The 22,992-nt window shown below is 41.6% G+C and overlaps 1 protein-coding gene across 1 annotated transcript in view; it reads left to right on the top strand.

The window, feature by feature from the left end:
• Positions 1 to 22,644, top strand: part of IL6ST (interleukin 6 cytokine family signal transducer) — a gene marked incomplete at its 3' end in the record, with an annotated part of 37,097 nt that extends 14,453 nt beyond the window's left edge. The window contains exons 7-16 of the mRNA XM_082013690.1: positions 596 to 755; positions 5,822 to 5,904; positions 7,068 to 7,287; positions 8,415 to 8,591; positions 9,290 to 9,391; positions 9,887 to 10,033; positions 10,990 to 11,130; positions 12,423 to 12,519; positions 20,956 to 21,037; positions 21,919 to 22,644. Coding sequence (XP_081869816.1) covers positions 596 to 755; positions 5,822 to 5,904; positions 7,068 to 7,287; positions 8,415 to 8,591; positions 9,290 to 9,391; positions 9,887 to 10,033; positions 10,990 to 11,130; positions 12,423 to 12,519; positions 20,956 to 21,037; positions 21,919 to 22,644 — 1,935 coding nt within the window. The remainder of the gene's footprint in view (positions 1 to 595; positions 756 to 5,821; positions 5,905 to 7,067; positions 7,288 to 8,414; positions 8,592 to 9,289; positions 9,392 to 9,886; positions 10,034 to 10,989; positions 11,131 to 12,422; positions 12,520 to 20,955; positions 21,038 to 21,918) is intronic.
• Positions 22,645 to 22,992: the final 348 nt, after the last annotated feature.

Below are 22,992 nucleotides of genomic sequence, written 5' to 3'. Positions count from 1 at the left end.
GTAAGAATACTTTCTGGCATTCAGCTGCTAATCTAAGATAAAGGACAGAGCTTATGAAAATAAACTTCTTTATCATCAAAAGTATGAACTACTCTAAAACAAGCTATTTCCAATATCAGTTAAGAAACACTGTTCTCTATCAGTGGAAGCAGTGATCCAAGATTTTCTAGCTTTATAGGAGGCTTCTAGCACAGGTATTTTGCAATCAATTGAGCAGATAACCTAGCAAAGTTCTGAAATGTGAGGTGGGATATTACAGATCAGTAAGTAGAGGAATTATATGGGAAGGAGGAGAGGTAGACATAAACTGACTAGGACAATATCTCATATTCTGTTGTCCTTTTTGGGGGGATAGCTGCTTATCTATTCTAGTGCATGTATTGTATTTACCAGGTATACCACACACAACTATGACTGATCCCTTACCAAACCATGGCTGAGAATTGAAGTTTTTGGAAATGAGGGGAAAAAAACTATGTTATTTGTTTTGGGCATATATATTTTGGGAAACCCTCTTGGCTGGGAGCTGTAGCAGCACAGAACTCAGCTTTAAAATTTTTGATCAGTGCCTCTAAAATCTTTCTTCCATTTACAGGTTCCTCCTGAAGATACAGCTTCACCAAGAACTTCATTCAGTGTTCAAGGGCTCAGACCCTACACAGAGTATGTGTTCTCAATTCGTTGCATGAAGGAAGATGGAGTCGGTTACTGGAGTGACTGGAGTGAAGAGAAAACTGGGGTTACCACTGAGGATAGTAAGTAATATATGAAAGTAGGTCACTGACTTCTGAAGTGTGTGAGTGCTAAGCAATTTGGCAATAGCCAGCTGAAACTGTGTATCCTTGCTTGAGCTGTTTAATTATACATGCAACAAGGCTCTCCTGAGTTACTTCCAGCGCTGACCAACTTGACCCGTGCATTCCAAGGAGCATGTGAGTAGCTTCCCATAAGGCTAGTATAGAAGCACTCCCTGAAAACAGCTAAAACAGGAGGTAGGGAAGAAAAGCTTTTTTCACAGGAAGTTATAGTCTCAAAGTCTTTTAGAGATATAGGCTTTATGCTTGGGGTTTTTTTGTTCTGAAGATTATCATCTGTATCAGAAGCTATTCTGCCTGTGTGAAAGTTTGGGGTTTTTTTTAGTAGACCAAATGAACACCGATTTTATGAACAACTTGGTGTTTAGGAGGCCATTAGACAAAGTCATAGGTGGACAAGCATCAGTAAGTATGAAACAGAAGATTTTAGTCATATAGGGTGCATGGACTTCTTCACAAACTTGGTAAAGCAATGACAGGAAATACTGTGCTTATGGGAAGTGTCACCTTTTTATGCACCAAAGCATTAAATAAAACACTCTGTTTTAATTTTTCCAAGGTATTCTGCATCTACAACACTTTCTTGCTTGCCAGTCACTTGTATCTGCCCCTGCACTTTCTTGTATCTACTTGTTTACAATACTGTATGCACAGAAATCAAGAGTCTTGGTGCTCATCACTGATACAGCTGTCACTGTGGGAGGTGTAAGAAAGGGAATGCCATCTATAAAACACTGACTTTAAGAAAAACTGAGCCTGTGTGGAAAATAGTTTCATTTTGGCTATACTTAATCACAAAAATCACTGTTTCCTTACAATGTCCTCACAATTTCACTTCTTGATGACATAATTGTTCTCATCTTGTTGACTTGTAATATCCCATCCTTTGCAGTAGGGGTGAAAACTGAATTGCTGCTGTCATGATTTAATGAGGAAAACTTACCAGCATCAGCTCTTTGACAGTATTTGTATCATGTTTAGTCTTGCTCAAAAGGACTTTGCAAGCATGATGTATACAACTTCAAAGTATAAACCAATTACTACTTAAGATTCACAAAAGATAGCAAACCACTAGGTTAAGCTTTAAGTTCACAGCTCTGGAAAAACTGCTTAAGAACCTCAGTCAACCGTCAGCCTTCAATGCTTTGTGGAACCAATACTCAGCATTGCAAAGTTGCTGCTATACACCAAATCTGTTCACACTACAGCCAGCTCATCAACTTGTCTGGCCTTTCAACTCTTTGTGATGCTCTAGTCAGCTGTTATGACATTGTCTATTTCCATTGAACTGTGCATCCTGCAGGTGTGCTGTGTTGCCCTGGTCTCATTCATATTCCTTCAGGACAGTGGTACTGAGACTGTTACTGCACTCAATGTCTTCTAAGATCTGTGTTTGCTTCCAGTTGCTCATGAACACATGAATTGCTTGAAGTGTACTGTGGCATTAAAGTAAATACAACTCACTGTATTATGAATTTAATATACCTCACTCCTCATGGAAGTCATTGCAGTACTTCACCACTAGAGAGGCTCTGCTGCAAGTTTGTTCTTGAGTACAGAGACTGTGTTCTGCCACTGAGTTGTGCCAAGATTTTTAGTTGACTATGTTTAGTATTTTCTGTTACTGATTATTTTGTTTGGCTGTTTTGTTTTGCAGTGTTTCAGGGCTTAGCAATTGTTGCAGCAACTGTAAACTCTGTACAAAATAAAGTTTCACAACAATAACTGAGCAGTAATTAATTGGAATGCTCACATTAAAATCACACCCATGTATTTGTTACAGTATGAAAAATTCTGTTCTCAGATAGTGGATTCTTACATTTTCTATTAACAGAAAAAAATACATGCAGTATATACAAACACAACCTTAACCTATGCATTTGGCCCTTTTATTTGCTCTCCAAATAAAAGCCCCAGGCTTTAATGTATACCTTTTCTGTGGTTGATTTTCCTTTTGTCATTCATCTGAATAGCCCACTTAAACTGAACTGGAACTAATTCAATGTCTTTCATAGATGCTTGAGAGGTGCTAACTGGTATCTTCTTGATTCTGAACCTCTATTGGTGTCAGAACACCCTACAGTAGTGTCTTGCTTCTTGCAAAAGGTAAAATGAACTAACTTCAGTATGCAGTAAGCTATTGAGAAATGCCTGTGTCATTAGTTGTGATACACTGCAAACGTAAATACAGTCTGTTTTCTGCTGCTAGAACAGCATTTTAACAAAGTGTCATAGCTAAACTTCCTAATGATAACAGGATAGTCACGCTTTTTCTTCATTGTTTGCTAATCAGTTAGCATTTCTTGCTATTATAGCAATACGTTGACAGTAATTTCCTATTCTGAGTTTGCTTATAGACAACTTCAGAGGTATGATGATCTCTTGCAGATGCTTAGGTACACTTGCAAATTTATAGGATAGTGGGATAACTTAAGTTGGAAAGTAGCTCATGGGGTCTATAGTTCCCTCATTCTTTTTCTACCAAGTGTTGGGCTCAGAAAAGGGACTACAAGTTGCAATTTTAGCAAAACCTGTACCAAAATTGTATTCATCTTTTTTTAATGTACAGATGCTTGTTAGAAAGATTAAATGAAACAAGCAGATACTGGACAGTTAAGTTACTTACACCATTATTATTGCCCTCAATCAAATTATAACACTGACTTTTAGATGTTGTGTTTTGGTTAAGACTGTTAGACAGCCCATTGTTGCAGCTGCTCACCATGGTGACTCAATTATTTTGATACTGTACATTTCCATGCAGGTCATTCCACTTAATATACCAAGCGTTATTTTCGTTGAGGAACTAAGGAAACACTTTTTGCATACGCTTTTATTTTAAAAAAGGGGGAAAACACTTAACAATAGTCAAAAGATTAATTCAAACAGATTAAATCCCAGAAGATTCCACATTCGCTTGCCTTCTGCATTCAGAAGATTTGGTGCTTGTCTCAGTAGCAACCTATCAAGATGCAGGTGTATTTACCACTACTATATTCAGGAACGTACACTTCTGTATTACCATAGGGATTTATCCAAGTGTTATGTTTCCAAGTGTTAAGTACTGTAACTGTAAAGTGAAGTTTCAACAAAATCGTTAAATGCAAAAGCACAAATGTACAGTCATGATGCTGAAGAGTAATGTAAGCTTCCAGCAATTATGACATCTTTTGGCAATAGTTTTACTACCTAGTCCTTATCAGGAAACATCTACTTTAACTCCAGACAGTGACTGTAGCCAAGGGTCTTTATATCCAACAGAGAAGGTTTGCTGCATAGCTGTGTATTACTACAATAATATGCACTGTGATTTCTGGGTGTTCTAGAATTCGTAAATTACCCTCAAAGGGATTTGATATTTTAAAATCTTGTTTGGTTTCCTTCTGAATCATCAGTAGCAGCAGCACTGGTAGTCACTTGTTGATTCCTGACTATAAAGAGAATTAAACAATGTGGGGATTTTGTCTTGTTTTTCCAGGAACTTGATTATTATGTCAGAAATTCTTCTCTTCCCATTCTGGGGTTCTGAGGAGTGAAACTGCTTTAGCTTGGTCCTGTTTACATTTCATTTCTATTTTGATATCCTGCAAGATTGGCTTTGTTTCTGGCTTATACCGATCCTACCCCATATGGAGTCAGTGAATGGATTTTCTGGTTGCTTGCTTGATACCCAGTAGGGAGGGAATCTATTCTTCCTTCCAGCTACTACAAATACTTTGTGATACCTCTTTAGCTTCTAAGTTATCCTGATGGATTTTTTTGTGTGTGCTTTAGCCTTTCCCGCTTGCACTCTTCCTGGTTTCCTTTCTATAATATCCTATCTGTTCCTTAGTGCCTTCCAAGGCACCCTATTCTTAAGCAGTCTTAGTGCAGCATTTCAGTGCATGTCTTTAAACAGTGTTAGACCAATATAGGTTTCATTGTCAAAACACCACTTTGTGCTTGGAGCTTAGCTGCACTGCATCAGAAATCCTTCCTTTATTTATCCAGTACCAATGTCTTATTTTAGCCTCAGAGCAAAGGTGTTATAGTAGGAAATTAATATGAGGCAGGTCATGTTGCATTCACGATCTGTATTAGGCAAGATGTACGATTGCTTCTGTTTCATGTGAATCAAATCAGGATACTCGAACGAGATTGTTAAGAGCGAGCTCCCTTTGCCTCAATTCCCAATTCTTCTTCCCTCCTGATGTAAAGCATAAGAGACAAGATGCACACTGTGAACTTCATACTGGGTTTTGGAGGTAAAACAGCCAAAAACTCATTATGATTCATATAAAAAAATGCAATAAAAGAACTCCCAGAGAAAATACAGTCTAGCAAGATTGTAACTGTACATGCATTTTGAGATCATCTTTCTATTAGTCTAGGGCCCTCATAAAGGTTTGGCCACTTCTTATTGCTTTATGCACTGTAATAGATTGATTCATTCTACTTTGAAATGTAATTTGTAGTGGAAATACCATTTGAATATTTTATAGTGTTGATGCCAGAAAGTATTGTAGTATTGTACAAAAGTGCCGCAGTTCTATTACCATTTCTAGCATAAAGAATACAGGAAACTTGGGCAATTCTAGCAGGATAAATTTGTCTCCTTGTTAACTTTTCTGCACTTTCCTTTTTTAGGTGACTTAATATTGAGGGGTAGGGAGAATGTTGCAGCTACAAACCATAGCAAGGTTTGCACTATACAGATGTGCAGGCCTGGGCCTCTGGACATGGGCTGCACAGTGTAGGTTTGGTTGTGCCTCACTCAGCACTGTCACCTTCAGCCCATTGTTGCAGCTGCTCACCATGGTGACTCAATTATTTTGATACTATACATTTCCATGCAGGTCATTCCACTTAATATACCAAGCGTTATTTTCGTTGAGGAACTAAGGAAACACTTTTTGCATACGCTTTTATTTTAAAAAAGGGGGAAAACACTTAACAATAGTCAAAAGATTAATTCAAACAGATTAAATGAAAGTATTTCTCCTATTAAGCATTGTTTCTTTCATCAGAACCATCTAAAGGACCACCCATATGGAGGATCATTGACGCATCTCACTCACCAGCTTCCTGGACTGTGCATCTGGTGTGGAAGGTAAAGCAGCATGATAATATGGAGGAATTGAGCATTCTTTTGAAATACATGAGTTTTTAAGTGTCAAAACGTACCTCAACAGACTTGAGTAGGTACCTGGGATAGTACAGGTTTTATTGATAAGTGATTTTAGGATTCCTATTATAATAAGCAGTTATGAAAAATTAGAAGTACAGACGTAAAGGTCATCAGTTAACTGACACACATCTGTGACCCAGGGTATACACAATCCACTTTCAGATTCCTGACTTGGTGTCCTTCAGCAGTCTGTGGAATTGGCAACTTTCACTTGAACAAAGTAAAATATGTTGTGCCTTCTGCTGTATCCTAAAACTTTTGTAACACTGTCTGGACTGGGTTACTCCACCTGCAAAATCCATTAAGCCTAGAGACGTTCCAGAGGCCAAACTTAATTAAATACAGCACTGAATGTTTGCTTGCAGTAGGCTGCTGTGTCTGGTTGATCGATTAGTCCAAAGCTGAGAAAGTGAATGCAATTGTGGTCAGACCCCACCTTCTGCTTTGTTTTGGTCTGTGAACTTTGTCACATTTGATCTAGCTGTCTTTTCATTATTACTTTTTCCTACTACTAGGTGACTTGTGTGAAATTACATGTATATTGATGTAACTTGTATGCCACATGCCACATCTGACGTTATTTGGCTTAGAATTGGAAAACAGTGCAGTTTCAACAATTTACTTTTATCTGGAAACTAATACTGTTACACAGAAACATAGTCTTTTTCTGTGTTACTAGATAACACAGAAACAAGTATTTTTCCATGTGTAATAGCAGAAAACTATTCAGGCTGTTTTGCATTCCTGTTCAGCACAGCTTAAGATGTGAGAATCCTTTTATGCAATTGTGTTGTAAAGTCACATAATGCAGGTTTTACTAACACATGTTCTACAATCTTTACAGAAGAGCTTTTATCAAACTACTAGGTAGAACTGTGAGCCAAGAAAGAGGGTTTAAACCAGAAGTAGTTCTGGAAGTTACTGTTTTACAGAAATGAACACAAGTTATTTGCACTTTCCTTAAATATGTGGCTATTTAATCTATGTGGTTTGTCATGTCAGATTTTTAAGTTACACATCAAAGAAAATAAAGGTTAAGTCATGTTTGTTTAGTATCAGCCTAATCAAAGGTGTGTTTCTAACAGGCATTGGAGCCATTTGAAGCCAACGGAGTTATCTTGCAGTATGAAGTAACTGTCAGAGCTAAATCATCTCTCTCCAGTCCACCAGAGAAATACAAAGTTAATACCACCAACCTTACCTTAAAGCTGCCAAATGGAACTTACGAAGTGACCGTGATTGCCCATAACAGAGTGGGGGCATCCCCTCCATCAGTTTTACTTATCCCAGCAAGTAATTCAAAAGGTTAGTGTGCTAGTAATGTCTCTTTCAAGTGCATCTGCATGGGTTTTGTTACAAGAAATCTTCAGTGTTGTAAAATGATACCTTTTATATGGATGCATAATTGAAGTATTACTGAATATGTCAACACTCTTATGCCTTGTAAATAAGTAAATACAAGGGACGTGTGGATTTATATATTCACAGGTTCTTTTGAAGCTCTGTGTGTGTTCTTTTCCAGTTGTTTTTGATCCTTTCGAGCTACTGTGCACTATATTCCCTATTGTTTCTTTTCTTAGCATAGCAGGCATTCTTGTTTTCTTTTTAAAAAAAACAAGGGGTTGGGGAAGCTAGTATCCTTCATGTATATACCATCTCGCCATTGTTCTTCTTCCTTCTGCTTTCTGATCTCCACATCGCCCCCCACTTTCTTCTCTTGTCCCAATCTCTCTCCCACATTTTGAGTATCTTGCCTGGTTGCTTTGTCTTCTGCTTCCACTGTCTCCCTCTTGTTTGTGTTCCTTTTTATTATGTTCCTTTCATTGTGCAATAGTAGTAACTACAGGCTGGTTTTTCCTTACTTCCAGCCTCCTCTTAGGCAATCCAAACACTACTGGGACAAGAAGCAAAAAACAAGTGTATAGGTACATGCTGCCTTTAGTGTAAACACCATGGGTTCTAAAATAATTAGATGAACTAATTAAGGGTATGTTTCAAACAGAGTAGCATTGCAGCCAGAAATACACGTTAAGGTACATGAGTGTGAGGATTAGAATGGGAATTTATAAGTATCTCGAGGTTTGATTTCTCTCTGTAATAGTCCCTTTTTGGGACTTTTTTGGAAGAAATTTTTGGAAGAAACATAGTATATCTTTCCTGTGCAATAAGGCAACTTACTGTGTTTGAGAACAGAGAAGCTGAGTCTAATTTCCAGTTTTTAAATAGCCTAAATCTGCTTAATTTGGATCTCTGACAGAAAGATTCAGATGTAAGTCTCCAAATTTCAGAAAATGGCTTTTACATAGGTTCTGTCAAATTGTCACCATTAAAATAACCCCAAGGTATCCACATTTGACAAAATAGCTATTATTATGAATATCTAGTGGAAGAACTGTCAATACTTATCACTTTTCTGTTTTCTTTTATCACAGCTCCTGTGAAGAATGTTAGAACGCTACCTAAAGATGGCAAGTTGTGGGTAGGGTGGACTGCTCCTAACAGTTATGTTCTTAAATATGTGATCGAATGGTGTATGGTGTCCAACAGCTCAGACTGCATCATTGAATGGCAGAATGAACCAGGAAATGTTCAAGGAACATACTTAAAAGGTATTTAGCTCATAAGTCTACAAATACTTTGTAGAACACTGAAAACCTCTCAGTGAGGAGCATCCTCATGCTGACTAGAATTGTATTGTAGGATAGGAATATGGGATAACAATGAGGGCTTCTCTTAGGTTATCATGAGTGTGGAAGTATCTGTATATTTTTGTCAAATATAAAACTGTATCTAAACTTGCATTTTGAAATTTATATTGTGTAACAGCAAGGGGTTTATCTGCATTTTGCTTTAATCTTCTTGTTCTTGGAAACCATTAAAATAGTGGAAAGTCTGAGTTTCTTCAAAATCAAATTCTGTGATCTCTCTTTCAGTTCAGACAATGAAACTTGATCAGCTTTACAGTTCTTTTCATATCATGATCAGTAGCTCAAATAGTAATTTTGGGGTTCAGTGCAGCAGACAGATAAAGACTTTTTATTTAAAATAAATTAGGAAAAAAAAACAGACTTCCATGAAGTCTGTTCATTAAACTTAACTTTTGCATGTGGACCATTATATTGTTATTTTAGTTAATATTTTGGAGCAGTATATCAATGAGCTATAGAAAAAAGAGTCAGCTTCATTAGGTACAAGTGCATCTAATAAAGCAGCCAAAATCCAGAACCTTGTGTTTGAAGTAAATGAGAAAGATGGTAGGGGAATATGACTGTCTGTGAAACAACACATCTTACATTCCTTTTATTAGGTGATATAAAGCCATTCAAGTGTTACTTGATAACTGTGTACCCCCTATATGCTGATGGTCAAGGAAGTGGACAGTCTGTGAAGGCTTATCTTCAGCAGGATCGTAAGTACAAAATAGTCATCTAGGAGCATGTAAACTGACTTTCTTGACTAAAAGTAGTGAGACCTTTGCTTTAATGTGGACTACGTAATGAAAAATGGTCCTGTACATGAGGATCATCTGACATAATCTGTGGCTGACTTTCCCTTTTTCCAAACTTCATCAGATAATTGACATGAGTTTGTTATTTCATTGGTATAGTAGTATTTCTATGCTGATTTATTTTAAATTTCAAGTACAAAGCCAAGACTAGCTAACTTCAGTTGAAGATTTCATATGATCTGCTCATTACTGTTTTTCATATCTCTTTTTCTTGGAGGTTTCTCTTTTAAAATATCTTTGGAGTTGCTGCGTTGTCTGAAAATAATGCTTTGCAGGGGAGTTAGTCCATCTATTCCACTGAAGTTTTTATGCAGTAGCAATTCAGTGCTCATTAATGCACTGCTTCTGTGGATGTGAGGGTGCCCAGTAGAAACTAATCTTCATCTCCTATTACAGGTCCTTCAAAAGGACCAACCGTTCAGACAAAAAAAGTAGGAAAAGCTGAAGCTGTTTTGACATGGAACCATCTGACAGTGGATGAACAAAATGGATTTATCAGAAGTTACACCATATTTTACAAAACTATTGATGGAAATGAAACAGGTAACAGAAAGCAGAGAAGTACATTGTGGCATTGATGTATTCCATCTGTCTCCTTCTTAACACGTGTTCTTGAAAAACAAGATAAAGAATTGAGTGTGGCTGACAGTCTGTTCTGATGACAAAAAGCTGATGTCTGAGGCATAGCTCTCCTCCATACTGAACAGAAAAGTCCCTAATAAAGAATTCATAACATTCAGTTTGTGTATAACAGGGGACTGAGTTTCATTTCTGAAAGCTGATTTGTGGGTATTGTGCTCCCATCTTTCTATCTAAATACAGGATGAGTTGGTGGTAGAGCAAGATGAAGCCAGACCATTCAAGATGTTAAGGAATTGACTGCATTTAACTATGATAAAGCCTTAAAAAAATAGGAATTTTTAATGCTCCTGGAGGATTAAAATTGATCCCCCAGATCACTGTATTACTGATGTAAAACATCTTGTTTGAAGTGCATTTTAGTTCTCAGTAGCATGTATGACCTGCAGGTATGAGAGAGGAAGCTAGTGCTGACAAAAATTCTTTTTTCAATTTGTTTAAATTAGAAAGGGCAATTACTTATGTCTATCCTACTTCTTGTAATTTCTAGTTAACCATGTTTTTTCTAGTTAGTAACTAGCTATTTCTAGTTAGCCATGTATTCTGCTTATTAGAGACCTTTAAGCCTCAACTTTACTACTAGTTTAGTTTGTAGCTACACTTAGAGGCGGGGAGACAGGAAATTGACACAAAATATTGTCAGGAAAGAGACTAAATTCAAACACTTGAACAGAAACAAATGAATCTCAAAATTTCTTGTACAAGTTCGTGGTCTTTCTGTCTGTCGTATTTTCGAAACAGCCATGCATTCTGTTAAAACTATCTTGTACATCTGAAGATATGATGTCCTAATACTACTGTGTTTGTGGAGATCTAATAAATTGTACAGAAAACTAGTATAAATTTTTTCCTCTCTTTAGCTGTGACAGTGGATCCTTCCAAGACAGAGTATACCCTTTCTTCTCTAACCAGTGACACACTGTATACTGTGCGGATGATGGCATACACAGATGAAGGAGGCAGGAGTGGTCCTGATTTTACATTTACTACACAAAAATTTGGTAAGAAGAATGGCTCAAATAGTAGAAGTAGGAAGTAAAGTTAGTATAGCAAGGCTCTGTGCAAGATCTGATAGGTGGGGAAGGTGATTTTATTTGAAAGGAAAAAGGTTTCAGTCACAGTCATACTCACAAGGTGTGTGATATCCAGATAGCCTATCTAGTACTCAATCACAAAGAGGTAGTTCAGTCAGGATTTCCTTTGGTTGTACAGAGGACAGGCTATCCTCTGCAGGTCTCCTGGGTTGCTCTCTTAGCATGTTAGCAAACATGCTGATTTTGGCAGTGTATACTTTAGGTTATATTATTCTTTTGCCCTAACTTTGTGTGAGTCACTAGGATTTAGTCAGTGCCTTTATCTTCTCTTCTGGTATCTGATGGCTCCTACCCTGTTCTTAAAGAGTTCAAAGTCTTTGTTTTAATCTGAAGGTATGTTGGCCTTTATCCTGACACAGGTGTCCTGAGGAGCTGCAGAGGTGTGCTGGGATCTTGAGCTCCTAATCTAGGTGCAAGTCAGCACAGGCCATTCTTACAACCATTCCTCAGGTTCCGTGTTCTCATTCATATCACTACAGAAGTTTGCTACAGTTCTGTACAGAGACTCATTTAGAATAGTTAAATTTATTGTATGTTCAGCTTTAGAGAGTTTTTCCTATTTGTAATGGTAAGAGCAACAACATTAACTGAACTTAGCCCTGGAAAGCACTTCTTCAGATTTAGCAGGTTGTTTTGTTTTCTTAATGCAAAATGTTGCTCCTCCATAAGCATTCTGTAAGGTTTACTCAAGAATGTGTGTAACATTGAAAGGAATACATAACTATAATGCAACCGTAAGTGTTTGCAGCCAGACGATATCTTCATGTACAGAATAAACAGATGGATGACTAGTGACTTTGCTTACGTTATTCACTTGACCATGATGTTGTTATGGCAGCCAGTAGGCCACTGAAAGACCTGGACCAGAGATGAAAGAAATCGCATAGATATTACTGTCATATCTGCTCAAACTGTAAATTTACTTGCTCTGTCAGTATTACAGCTTCTAGAGCAACCTGTGATTTTTAGTGGGTTTTTTTGTTGATGCAAGTCATTAGATTGTTGGGATAGAGCTTTCCATGTTTTCACCAACAGGCTCTTTTCATATGGTGAAAAGGTTCTTCTGAAGGTGAAGCTTAAGACTGAGTGCTTGCAAGTGTATTCAGTTTCAGATTCTCTCTGTCTTTTGGAGTGTATGCGGCTGCTGAGTTCTTTAAATGCCAAAGTGGTCTATAACTGCTTCTCTTCATTTTCTTCAGGGAAAGGAGAAATTGAAGCCATAGTTGTACCTGTGTGTCTAGCATTCCTGTTGATTGTGCTCCTTGGAGTTTTGTTTTGCTTCAACAAACGTGACTTGTAAGTATAAATGAAGTCTTTCTTGTATGCTTCTGATATTTCTGGGCATAACAGAGAAAGCAATAATTCAATATAAACAAATATTCTGCATTTAGAAAAAGGTAAACCACCTTGATTGGTCATAAATACTTTTGTGTTGTCCTTGAGAAATCAGGGCCTCTTCTGATACTGGTTTCTTGCCATTAACAATTAGCACACAAACTAAATGTTCCTGCAAAAATCCTGCAAGGATTGAGTCACTCGCAGAGGCAATCAGCTCCAGTGCAGGCGCATTACTCCAGCGGAGCAGGAGATCATGGTGTACAAGGGGGTTTCTGAGCTGGGGAAACCCCAGGGGAATGGAGAGACCTGCTAGGAGCTGGCAGCGTGTGTGAGAGTGGCTGATGAGGTGTGGGCAGGGCCAAGAGTAACAGCAGCAAAGTCCCTGCTCCCACAAACAGCAGCCCTAGGGAGTGCTGCAACCAGGGTGGGCAAACTGCACGTGCCATGTCAGCCAGGATGTGGGGCAGCAGTTTGCAAGGGAGGGCACCTCTTCAAAGAAAGAGCATTCCACTGGTTGAGTGGGAGACTTGAAGTACACATAAACTGGCAACCAGGCACCGTTCTGTGACCATCTGCACAGGTCAAGGGTGCTCATCCTACCTGACCCTCAAGGCAGAATGGTGAGCCTTGTCTGAAAACAAAGGCTGCAGCTCCAGCTGGGAGGTCTGCACCATCTTCCTCAGCAGTGGCCAGTGTCTCCACCCACATAGAGCTGCTAAAGGGAGAGGCTGCAGTGCAGACCTGAGACTGCAGGAAGTGCTTAGACCTTTCTCCTAGAGCAGGGACAGGTGGGTGACCTGCCTGCAAAAGGTGTGCCCAGGTGGAGAACTTTCTGCAGCCAGTGGCTGAGCTGCAGCAGCTGGTGAGAAGGCTGTGTAACATCACGGAGGCTGAGGAGGATTTAGGTAGCTAGTTCCAAGCGCAGTCTGCAGTGGACCCACAGTCCATGGCCAAACAGCCAAAAACCCACCCACTGGAACACACAGAAGGGAGGGGGACCAGTAATGCAGAAGAATGGACAGTTACAATGGCGAGGACGAGCAGGAGGGAGAGACTTCCCCCGAAGTCTGAGGTGCCCTTGCCGAACAGCTTCACCACTCTGCAGACTGAAAGAGGAAGGACCTGTCACATCAGGATAGACACTGGAGCAGAGTAGGGCAGCCTGATCTGCTCCCCATGCAACAACCGGCAGAACTAAGAGCAGGTGATGGGTGATAGTAGTAGGTGGCTCTTCTGAGAGGTATGGAGGCATCCATTTGCCAACCTGAGGCACTCTCTAGAGAGGTGTGCTGCTTCCCAGGGCAGCACAAAGATGTCACTGAGAGACTAGCAAGCCTTGTACAGTCCCCTGTCTATTATCCACTGCTGCTGTTTCACATGGGCACCAGCCAGGAGCAGTCTGAAGTGTATCAAGGGTTACAGAGCCCTGGGAGTGCAGTGAGGGACTCTGGAGCGCAGGTAGTTCTTTCATCAATCCTCCTGGTCAAAGGGAAGGGCCAGCCAAACCTGGTGGATCAACAGATGCTTATAGGACTACAGGGGTTCGACTACTTAGACCACTGTACTCAGTTTGAGAAACCTAGTCTACTGAGGGCTGATGGGGTCCACTTGTCAGAGAAGGGGAAGAGCATCTTCAGTTGTAGGCTTGCCAAGCTGGTGAAGAGGGCTTTAAACTAAAGTTGCCAGGGGAGGGGAACCTCAATCCATCCCACTCCTACTAGTTTGATGCCAGTGCCAGCAATAGGTGCCCAGAGCCTGGAGAAGGATCACAGGTCAGCAGTAGAGCACCTGAAGAGCACCACAATGATCTTAAAGGTCTTTTTCAACCTAAATGATTCCATGATTCTATACAGTATGATTCTAAAGGAATTCCAGCCACTCCAGACAGTAAGTCAGTTTCGTCAGGGGCCCAACTTCAATGCCTCCATGCAAATGCATGTAGCATGGGGAATAAACAAGAGGAGTTAAGACATGCACACACCTGCAGGGCTGTGATCTTATTGGCATCATGGAGGTGTGGTGGGATGGCTCCTATGACTGCAGTATTGGAATGGAAGGATATAGGCTCTTTAGGAAGGACAGGCAGGGGAGACAAGGAGGGAGTGTTCACGCTCTATGTCAGTGACCAGCTGGAGTACATAGAGTCCACCTGGGGATGGATGAGGAGCCAACTAACTTTATGGGTGAGGATTCAAAGGGGAGGGCACAGACAGGTGACATAGTGGGGGGTCTGCTACAGGCCACCCAATGAGGAAGACTGAGCAGATGAGGCCTTCTGTAGACAGATAGGAGTGGCCTCACATTCATAAGCCCTGGTCCTTGTGAGGAACTTCAATGACCCTGATATCTGAGGGACAGCACAGCAGGACATAAGCAATCCAGGAGATTCCTGGAATGTGTTGATGATAACTTCCTTCTCCAAGTGATAGAATAGCCAATGAGGTGAGGTGTTATGCTGGACCTTGTTCTCACCCACAAGGAGGCACTGGTGGGGAATGTGATGCTCAAGGGCAGCCTTGGCTGCAATGACCATGAAGTGGTGGAATTCAAGATCCTTAGGGCAGCAAGGAGGGTACACAGCAAGCTCAATACCCTGCGCTTCAGGAGAGCAGACTTTGGCCTCTTCAGGGATCTGCTTGGCAGAGTACTGTGGGGTAAAGCCCTGGAGGGAAGAAGGGCCTGAGAAAGCTGGTTAATATTCAAGGATCACCTTCTCCAAGCTCAGGAGCAATGTATCCCAACAAAGAGGAAGTCAGGCAAAAATGCCAGTAGGCCTGTGTGGATGAACAAGGAGCTCCTGGACAAACTCAAACACAAAAAGAAAGCCTACAGAGGGTGAAAGCAAGGACAGGTAGCCTGGGAGGTAGATGGAAATTGGCTGAGGAGCCAGGTATCAGGTTAGGAAAGCTAAAGCCCTGATAGAATTAAATCTTGCCAGGGACATCAGGGAGGAAAAGAAAAGCTTCTATAGGTATGTTGGTAACAAAAAGAAGGCTAGGGAAAATATGAGCCCTCTCTGGAAGGAAACAGGACACCTGGTTACCTGGGATATGGAAGAGGCTGAGGTATTCAATGACATTTTTGCTTCAGTCTTCACAAGAAAGTGCTCAAGCCACACTGCTCAAGTTGCAGAAGGCAAAGGCAGGGCCTGTGAAAGTGAAGAACCATCTAAGTTCAAGACCATCTAAGGAACCTGAAGGTGCCCAAGTCCATGGGACTATGAGATGCATCCACAGGTCCTGAAGGGACTGGTGGAGTAAGTTGCTAAGCCACTATCCATCATACCTGAGAAGCTGTGGCAGTCCAGTGAAGTTCCCACTGACTGGAAAAGGGGAAAAATAACCCCCATTTTTAAAAAGAGAAAAAAGGAAGACCCAGGGAACTACACACCAGTTAGTCTCAGCTCTGTGCCTGGCAAGATCATGGAGCAGATCCTCCTGGAAATTATGCTAGGGCACATTGCAAATAAGGAAGTAGTTGATGACAACCACATGGCTTCACTAAGGGCAAATTGTGCCTGACAAATTTGGTGGCCTTCTACAACAGGGTTACAGTGTTGGTGGATAAGGGAAGAGCAACTGATATGACCTACCTGGACTTGTGCAAAGTGTTTGACACTGTCCCACATGCCGTCCTTGTCTTTAAATTGGGGTGACATGGATTTCATGGGTGGACCACTGGGTGGATAAGGAATTGGATGGGTGCTCACGCTGAAAGAGTTGCAGTTAATGGCTAGATGTCCAAATGGAGATCAGTGATGAGTGGCATTCCTCAGGCGTTGGTATTGGGACTGGTGCTGTTTAACATCTTTGTTGGTGACATGGACAGTAGCATTGAGTGCACCCTCAAACAAGTTTGCCAACACTATCATGCTGTGTGGTGTGGTCGACATGCTGGAGGGAAGGGATGCCATCCAGAGAGACCTTGACAGGCTTGAGAGGTGGGCCTGTGAAAAACTCATGAAGTTCAACAACGCTAAGTGCAAGGTCCTGCACATGGGTCAGGGCAATCCCAAGCACAAATACAGGCTGGGTGGCGAAGGGATTGAGAGCAGCCCTGCCAAGAAGAATTTGGAGGTGTTGGGTGGTGAGAAGCTGCACATGAGCTGGCAATGTGTGCTTGCAGCCCAGACAGCCAAGCCTATCCTGGGCTGCATTCAAAATCAGCGTGGCTAGCAGGTTGAGAGAGGTGACCCTCCCCCTCTACTCCATTCTAGTGGGACCACACCTGGAGTACTAAGTTCATCCCTGGAGCCCTCAGCACAGGAAAGATGTGGACCTCTTGGAGTGAGTCCAGCTACAGTTGGCCTTCTGAGCTGTGCACACACAGTGCCAGCTCATGTCTAGGTTTTCATCCACGAGTACCCCCAAGTCTTCCTCAGTAGGGCTGCTCTCAATCCCTTTGTTCCTCAGCCTGTATTGGTACTGGGGGTTGCCCTAACCCAGGTGCAGGACCCTGTACTTGGCCTTCTTGAACCTCATGAGGTTCACACGGACCCATTCCTTGAGCTTGTCCAGGTCCCTCTGGATGGCATCCTGTCCCTTGTATCCCATTGTCTAGGTCACTGATGAAGATATTAAAGAGTACAGGTCCCACTAGGGACCTCTGAGGGACACCACTCACCACCGCTGTCCATCTGGATATTGAGGTGTTTACCACTACCCTCTGGATGCTACCATACAACCAATTAGCATAGAATACAAGCATAGAAACATTAAGGTTGGAAGATCATCAAGTCCAACCATAACCCAACACCACCCTGCCTCCTGAACCGTGTCCCAAAGTGCCACATCTGTTTTTGAACACCTCCACTGTTTTAACACCACTAACCTGGGCAGCCTGTTCCAGTGTTTGACCACTTTTCTGGTAAAGAAATTTTTCCTAATATCCAGTCTAAACCTCCCCTAGTGCAATTTGAGGCCACTTCCCCTACTCGCTAGTTACTTGGGAGAAGAGACCAACATGCACCTCGCTACAACCCTCTTTCAGATAGTTGTAGAGAGTGATAAGGTCTCCTTTCAGCCTCCTCTTCTCGAGTCTAAACAAGCCCAGTTCCCTCAGCTGCTTCTCATAAGACTTGTTCTCCAGACCCTTCACCAGGTTTGTTGCCCTTCTCTGGACACGCTCCAGCAATTCAGTGTCCTTCTTGTAGGGACGGGCCCAAACCCAAACACAGTATTTGAGGTGTGACCTCCCCAGGACTGAGTACAGGGGCACAATCACTTCCCTACTCCTGCTGGCCACACTATTTCTGATACAGGCCAGGATGCTGTTGGCCTTCTTGGCCACCTGGGCACACTGCCAGCTCATGTTCAGCTGACTGTCAACCAGCACCCCCAGGTCCTTTTCCACCGGGCAGCTCTCCAGCCACTCCTCCCCAAGCCTGTGGTGTTGCATGGGGTTGTTGTGACCCAAGTGCAGGACCTGGTACTTGGCCTTGTTAAACCTCATACAGCTGACCTCGGCCCATCGATCCAGCCTGTCCAGATCCTTCTGCAGAGCCTTCCTACCCTCCAGCAGATCAACACTCCCACCTAACTTGGTGTCATCTGCAAACTTACTGAGGGTGCACTCGATCCCTTGTTCAGCCATGCTGGCTGTCTCGAATCACCTCCCTGCCCTCCATGTGCCTTAACATAGCTTCTAGGAGGATCTGCTCCATGATCTTCCCAGGCATGGAGGGGAGGCCAACAGGTCGGCAGTTCCCACAGTCCTCCTTGCTACCTTTTTTAAAAAAGGGTGCAATGTTTCCCTTTTTCCAGCCATCAGGGACTTCACCTGACTGCCAGCACTTTTCAAATGTCATGGAGAGCGGCTTGGCAACTACATCAGCCAACACCCTCAGGACTCTGGGATGCATCTCAGCAGGTCCCATAGACTTGTGTACATTCAGGTTCCTCAGGTGGTCTCGAACCTGGTCTTCCCTTATCGTGGGAGGGATGTTGCTCCCCCAGGCCCCGTCTTGCAGTCCGTCCCCTTAAGAGGTCTGGGAAGAGACACTGCCAGTGAAGACTGAGACAAAGAAGTCATTGAGTACCTCAGCCTTCTCCTCATCTGTTGTTACCAGTGTGGCAGTCTTGCTCATCGGGGAGTACGCTTTCTTTGACCTTCCTTTTCTGGCTGACATACTTCTAGAAGCCTTTCTTATTATTCTTTGCATCCCTTGCAAACTTCAGCTCCAGCCCTACCTTGGCCTTCCTGACCCCATCCCTACACAACTGGGCAGCGTCCCTGTACTCATCCCAGGATACCCATCCCTCTTCTGCTGCCTGTGCATTTCCTTCTTGCCCTTTAGTTTGGCCATCAGGTCTCAACTCAGCCATGCTGGTCTCTTGCCTTCCTTTCCTGATTTCTTACACCTGGGAATCAAGAGCTCTTGTGCTCAGTGGAAAGTGTCCTTAAATATCTTCCAGCTCTGTTCTGTTTCCTTGACCTTGAGGGCAGTTTCCCAGGGTGTCCTGCTGTTGAACAACTCCTTGAAGAGCTGAAGTTTCCTTTCTCAAAATTCAGGGTTCTAACTTTACTCTTCCCCTGCCCCATATCCCTCAGAACTGCGAACTCCACCAGCAGATGATCACTGCAGCCCAGGCTGCCTCCAGTCTTGATGTCATCTGTTAGCTCACTTGCATTGGTGACCAACAGGTCCAGTATCACATCCCCTCTGGTAGTGCTCTCTGTTACCTAGCTTAAGAAGTTATCCTCAATGCATTCCAGGAGTCTCCTGGATTGTCTACAGCTCACCGTGCTAATTTTCCAGCAGATGTCGGGGTAACTGGAAGTCCACTAGCAGGACAAGAACCTGCTTGTAGCTGAAGTGATGATGCCTCTTGTAGCTGAAGTAAGAAGGCTTCATCAATATGCAGATGATAAGAGGACTGGAGCAAATTTTCCTATGAATACAGGCTGAGAGAATTGGGGTGGTTCAGAATGCAGAAGAGAAGGCTCCAGGGAGACCCTCTATTAACGTTCCAGTACCTGAAAGGGACCTACAAGAAAGCTGGAGAGGGACTTTTACAAGGGCATGTAGTGATAGGACATGGGGTAATGGCTTTAAACTGAGAGGGTAAATTTAGATTAGATGTAAGGAAGAAATTCTTTACTGTAAGGGTGGTGAGGCACTGGAACAAGTTGTCCAGAGAAGTGGGTGCCTCATCCCTGGAAGTGTTCAAGGAGCAACCTGGTCTAGTGAGAAGTGTCCCTGCCCATGGCAGGTGTGTTGGATTAGATGATCTTTAAGGTCCCTTCCAACCCAAACCATTCTATAATTCTAAAGAAATTCCCACTTTACTTGCCAGAGTTGGTCAGGGTTAAGTTTTTTAGCTTTTGATTAGTATATACTGTCTGTGTTGTTTTCTTAGTCATGTGAGAGTAGACTGATGGTCTCTAGTTTGTGAAGCACAGAAGATCTGTTTGCTGGCTGGCTGTGAGCTATTTAATTACAGTGTTAGCAAACTTCAAGCTTTACAGACAGAAAAGAGTAGGCAGACATCTTATGTACATTGCATAACCTCAGTCAAACTCTATGTGTATTTACTATCTGCTAGGAAATATCCTGCCTCCTTCTGCTCCCTCTACCCCAGAGCTCTTGTCTGTGCCTTTAAGCCAAGAGCTTATTGCTGAAGTGTTTTCCCTGGCAAGGAGAAGCAAGTCTCGGATGTGCCTAGTCAACTATTTTTTGTTTCTAATTAAAGACAGCATTTTGTGCCCTTTCCCTTCTGACTTGTCCTAAAATCAATTCTTAATGCATTCAGTTGAAAAGCCCATCTTGCAATGTTCAGAGTTCTCCTACAGAGGATCTGTTGTTTTATAAAAAGCAGGATAGATGCATCAGTTTCAAAGTTAGTTTGGTTGGGGGTGATTTTTCTACAGAAACTTCTATTGTTAAGTAACAGTTACTATGTTCTTAGATTTAAGAGTTTAGAATTACAAAAGACTAAGCACATTTTTCGTCAAATATTTTCACTTTATTTTTTGCTGTGAGGTTGGCTTATATTTTGACAGCTGTGATATTCATAGATATCTTTACAGAAGCAACAGTGTATTTTTATGCTGACATATGTCATAGGCTTTACCTGAATAACTACTCTGTAGATTCTAGAGTGCTATAAATTTGAAAATCCCTCACTAACTGTTTGCATTTGTTGGTTTGCCTTATGTTGGATGGCTACATCTAACATGTGGAGGAGTTAAAAGTGCAGTGCTGTGTTTTGCTAAGTAGTACAGCTTCCAACAAAGATGTAAAGGAAGTGCAGGTAGCATTCCTACTTGGAAATAAATGCTCTTGTAAAATTGCTGTGTAAGGTAGTGGTGTCCTGGATTATGCAGTACTTGCTATCACGATAAGAATTTGGGAAGTGTGTCTTGTAATTTTATTCTGTTTTTAATCCTTTACAGAATTAAAAAGCATATTTGGCCTATTGTCCCTGATCCATCCAAGAGTAACATTGCTCAGTGGTCTCCTCAAGTTCCAGCTAAGGTAATACTCATCTCTCTGCATTCTGTATCTTCCTAGTCCACAAGGTTTCAAATAAACTAACCAGTGGAAGTCTTCTGTCTTCTAGCACACACAGATTTCAAGGAAAAAAAAAAGGATATTAAGTTTCATGACATTGTGATACAACATGGTTAGAAGACTTTATTGCATCAATAGATTCAGCATTAGAAACACATGGCCCATAGCAGAAGTTAACAGCATAGAGCAGGCTTTAACAATTGTGAATTACATTCAGTTTACCAGTTGGAAGGGTCAAGTCCTATTTTACTCATTCACAGGAAATCAGGACTAAGTACGCAGAATTCGTGATTCCCATTCTTAAAACCCTGAAGTCACTTGTTCTCACAGTTCTGTCATGAATGAGAGAGAAAGTTCCAAGAATTCCTTATGGATGAGGAGATGGCAGCAAAATTTATGCCTCATATGGAGTGAATGACATAGCAAATTCTGTTCAATAAACTGTGGTTAACTTCCATGAAGAAGTGCTGTGATGTTGAATGAAGAATGTGCTGTGATGAAGTAATGTATGTATGGCCTCAATATAGAATGTTCCTGTGCTGCACAGCACATGGTTCTCTGTTTACAGCTCTTAAGATTAATTAAAACTGGAACAAAGCTTACACACCCACTATGGTTTCAGAATAGCTGCATAATTAAGACTTCGTATTGGAAACAAAGCTATGTATGTCCTTCATTTTGGAACAGATACTTTGGAGATACTGCCAAGCTTAGTAAGGAGAAAATTTACATGAAGAAACTCAAAACAATTACAGAATAAAAATTCAGATATTTAATGGGGTTAATGGGGGTTTTGATTTTTAACATAACCTTCCTCTTAGGCAACATCCATCTCTTTCTTTCAGCATAACTTTAGTTCCAAAGATCAGATGTATCCAGAAGGCAGCTTTACAGATGTAAGCGTCGTAGAAATAGAAGCTGATGACAAGAAGTCTTTTTCAGAACAAGATCTAAAACCCTTTGACTTGCTTAAAAAGGAAAAAAGTACTTCAGAAGGGCACAGCAGTGGTATTGGAGGATCCTCATGCATGTCTTCTCCTAGGCAAAGTGTCTCTGACAGCGACGAAGGTGAAACTACACAAAACACTTCAAGCACTGTACAGTACTCAACTGTAGTCCTTAATGGCTACAGAGACCAAACACCTGTACAAGTCTTTTCGAGGTCTGAGTCAACTCAGCCACTGCTAGATTCAGAAGAGAGATCAGAAGATCATGCTGGAGGAGGTGACAGTACAACACAGAAGCAGCAGTATTTCAAACAAAATGGTGGTCAGGATGAAGCCAACACAGACAGGCCATGCTTTGAAAGAAAAAAACAAATTACTCCTGCTAATGAAGGGGATCTTATTGGATTTGCACAACTGCAGATCTCAGGTCAGAGTTCACAGCCATTGGGCATTGGGCTGGAAAAAAATACCCAGGAAGCTGTTCTCTCAGATGTTTTACAGACAAGTACTGAAGGACAAACTGTGAGACCTGCAACAGTGGAAGAAAATCCACCGTCTGGTGATGAAATGCCAAAAAGTTACCTCCCACAGACTGTGAGACAAGGAGGCTATATGCCTCAGTGAGAGAAGAGACTGGCTCTGTTTAGGCCTTCGTTAGTGCCTGTTCACACTTCCTCCTGTGTTTCTGATAAATTAAGCTAGGTATTTTTATCTGAATGCAGGTAGAAATACTGAAATTAATTGAAGAGTAATTTGACAAAGTACAATAAGGACTGTGTTTTTGTGGAAAATTTGCAGTCCAGACCTTCTGGAGACTTACTTTTATGCACTACAGAAAATCTTATGTCTGGATAGCTGAACGAGCCTTTGTGCTACCTTGGTTTTTTGTGTCTTGTCATATCAGATTTACACATGATTGAAAATTGCAAGTTTCAATTAATCATATCAGCCAATAGACCTCCTAGAAGAAAT

This window comes from Phaethon aethereus (genome assembly GCF_964289735.1).
Source record: "Phaethon aethereus genome assembly, chromosome: Z".
In the NCBI taxonomy this organism is placed as follows: Eukaryota; Metazoa; Chordata; class Aves; order Phaethontiformes; family Phaethontidae; genus Phaethon; species Phaethon aethereus.
This window is presented reverse-complemented; position numbering and strand designations above follow the sequence as displayed.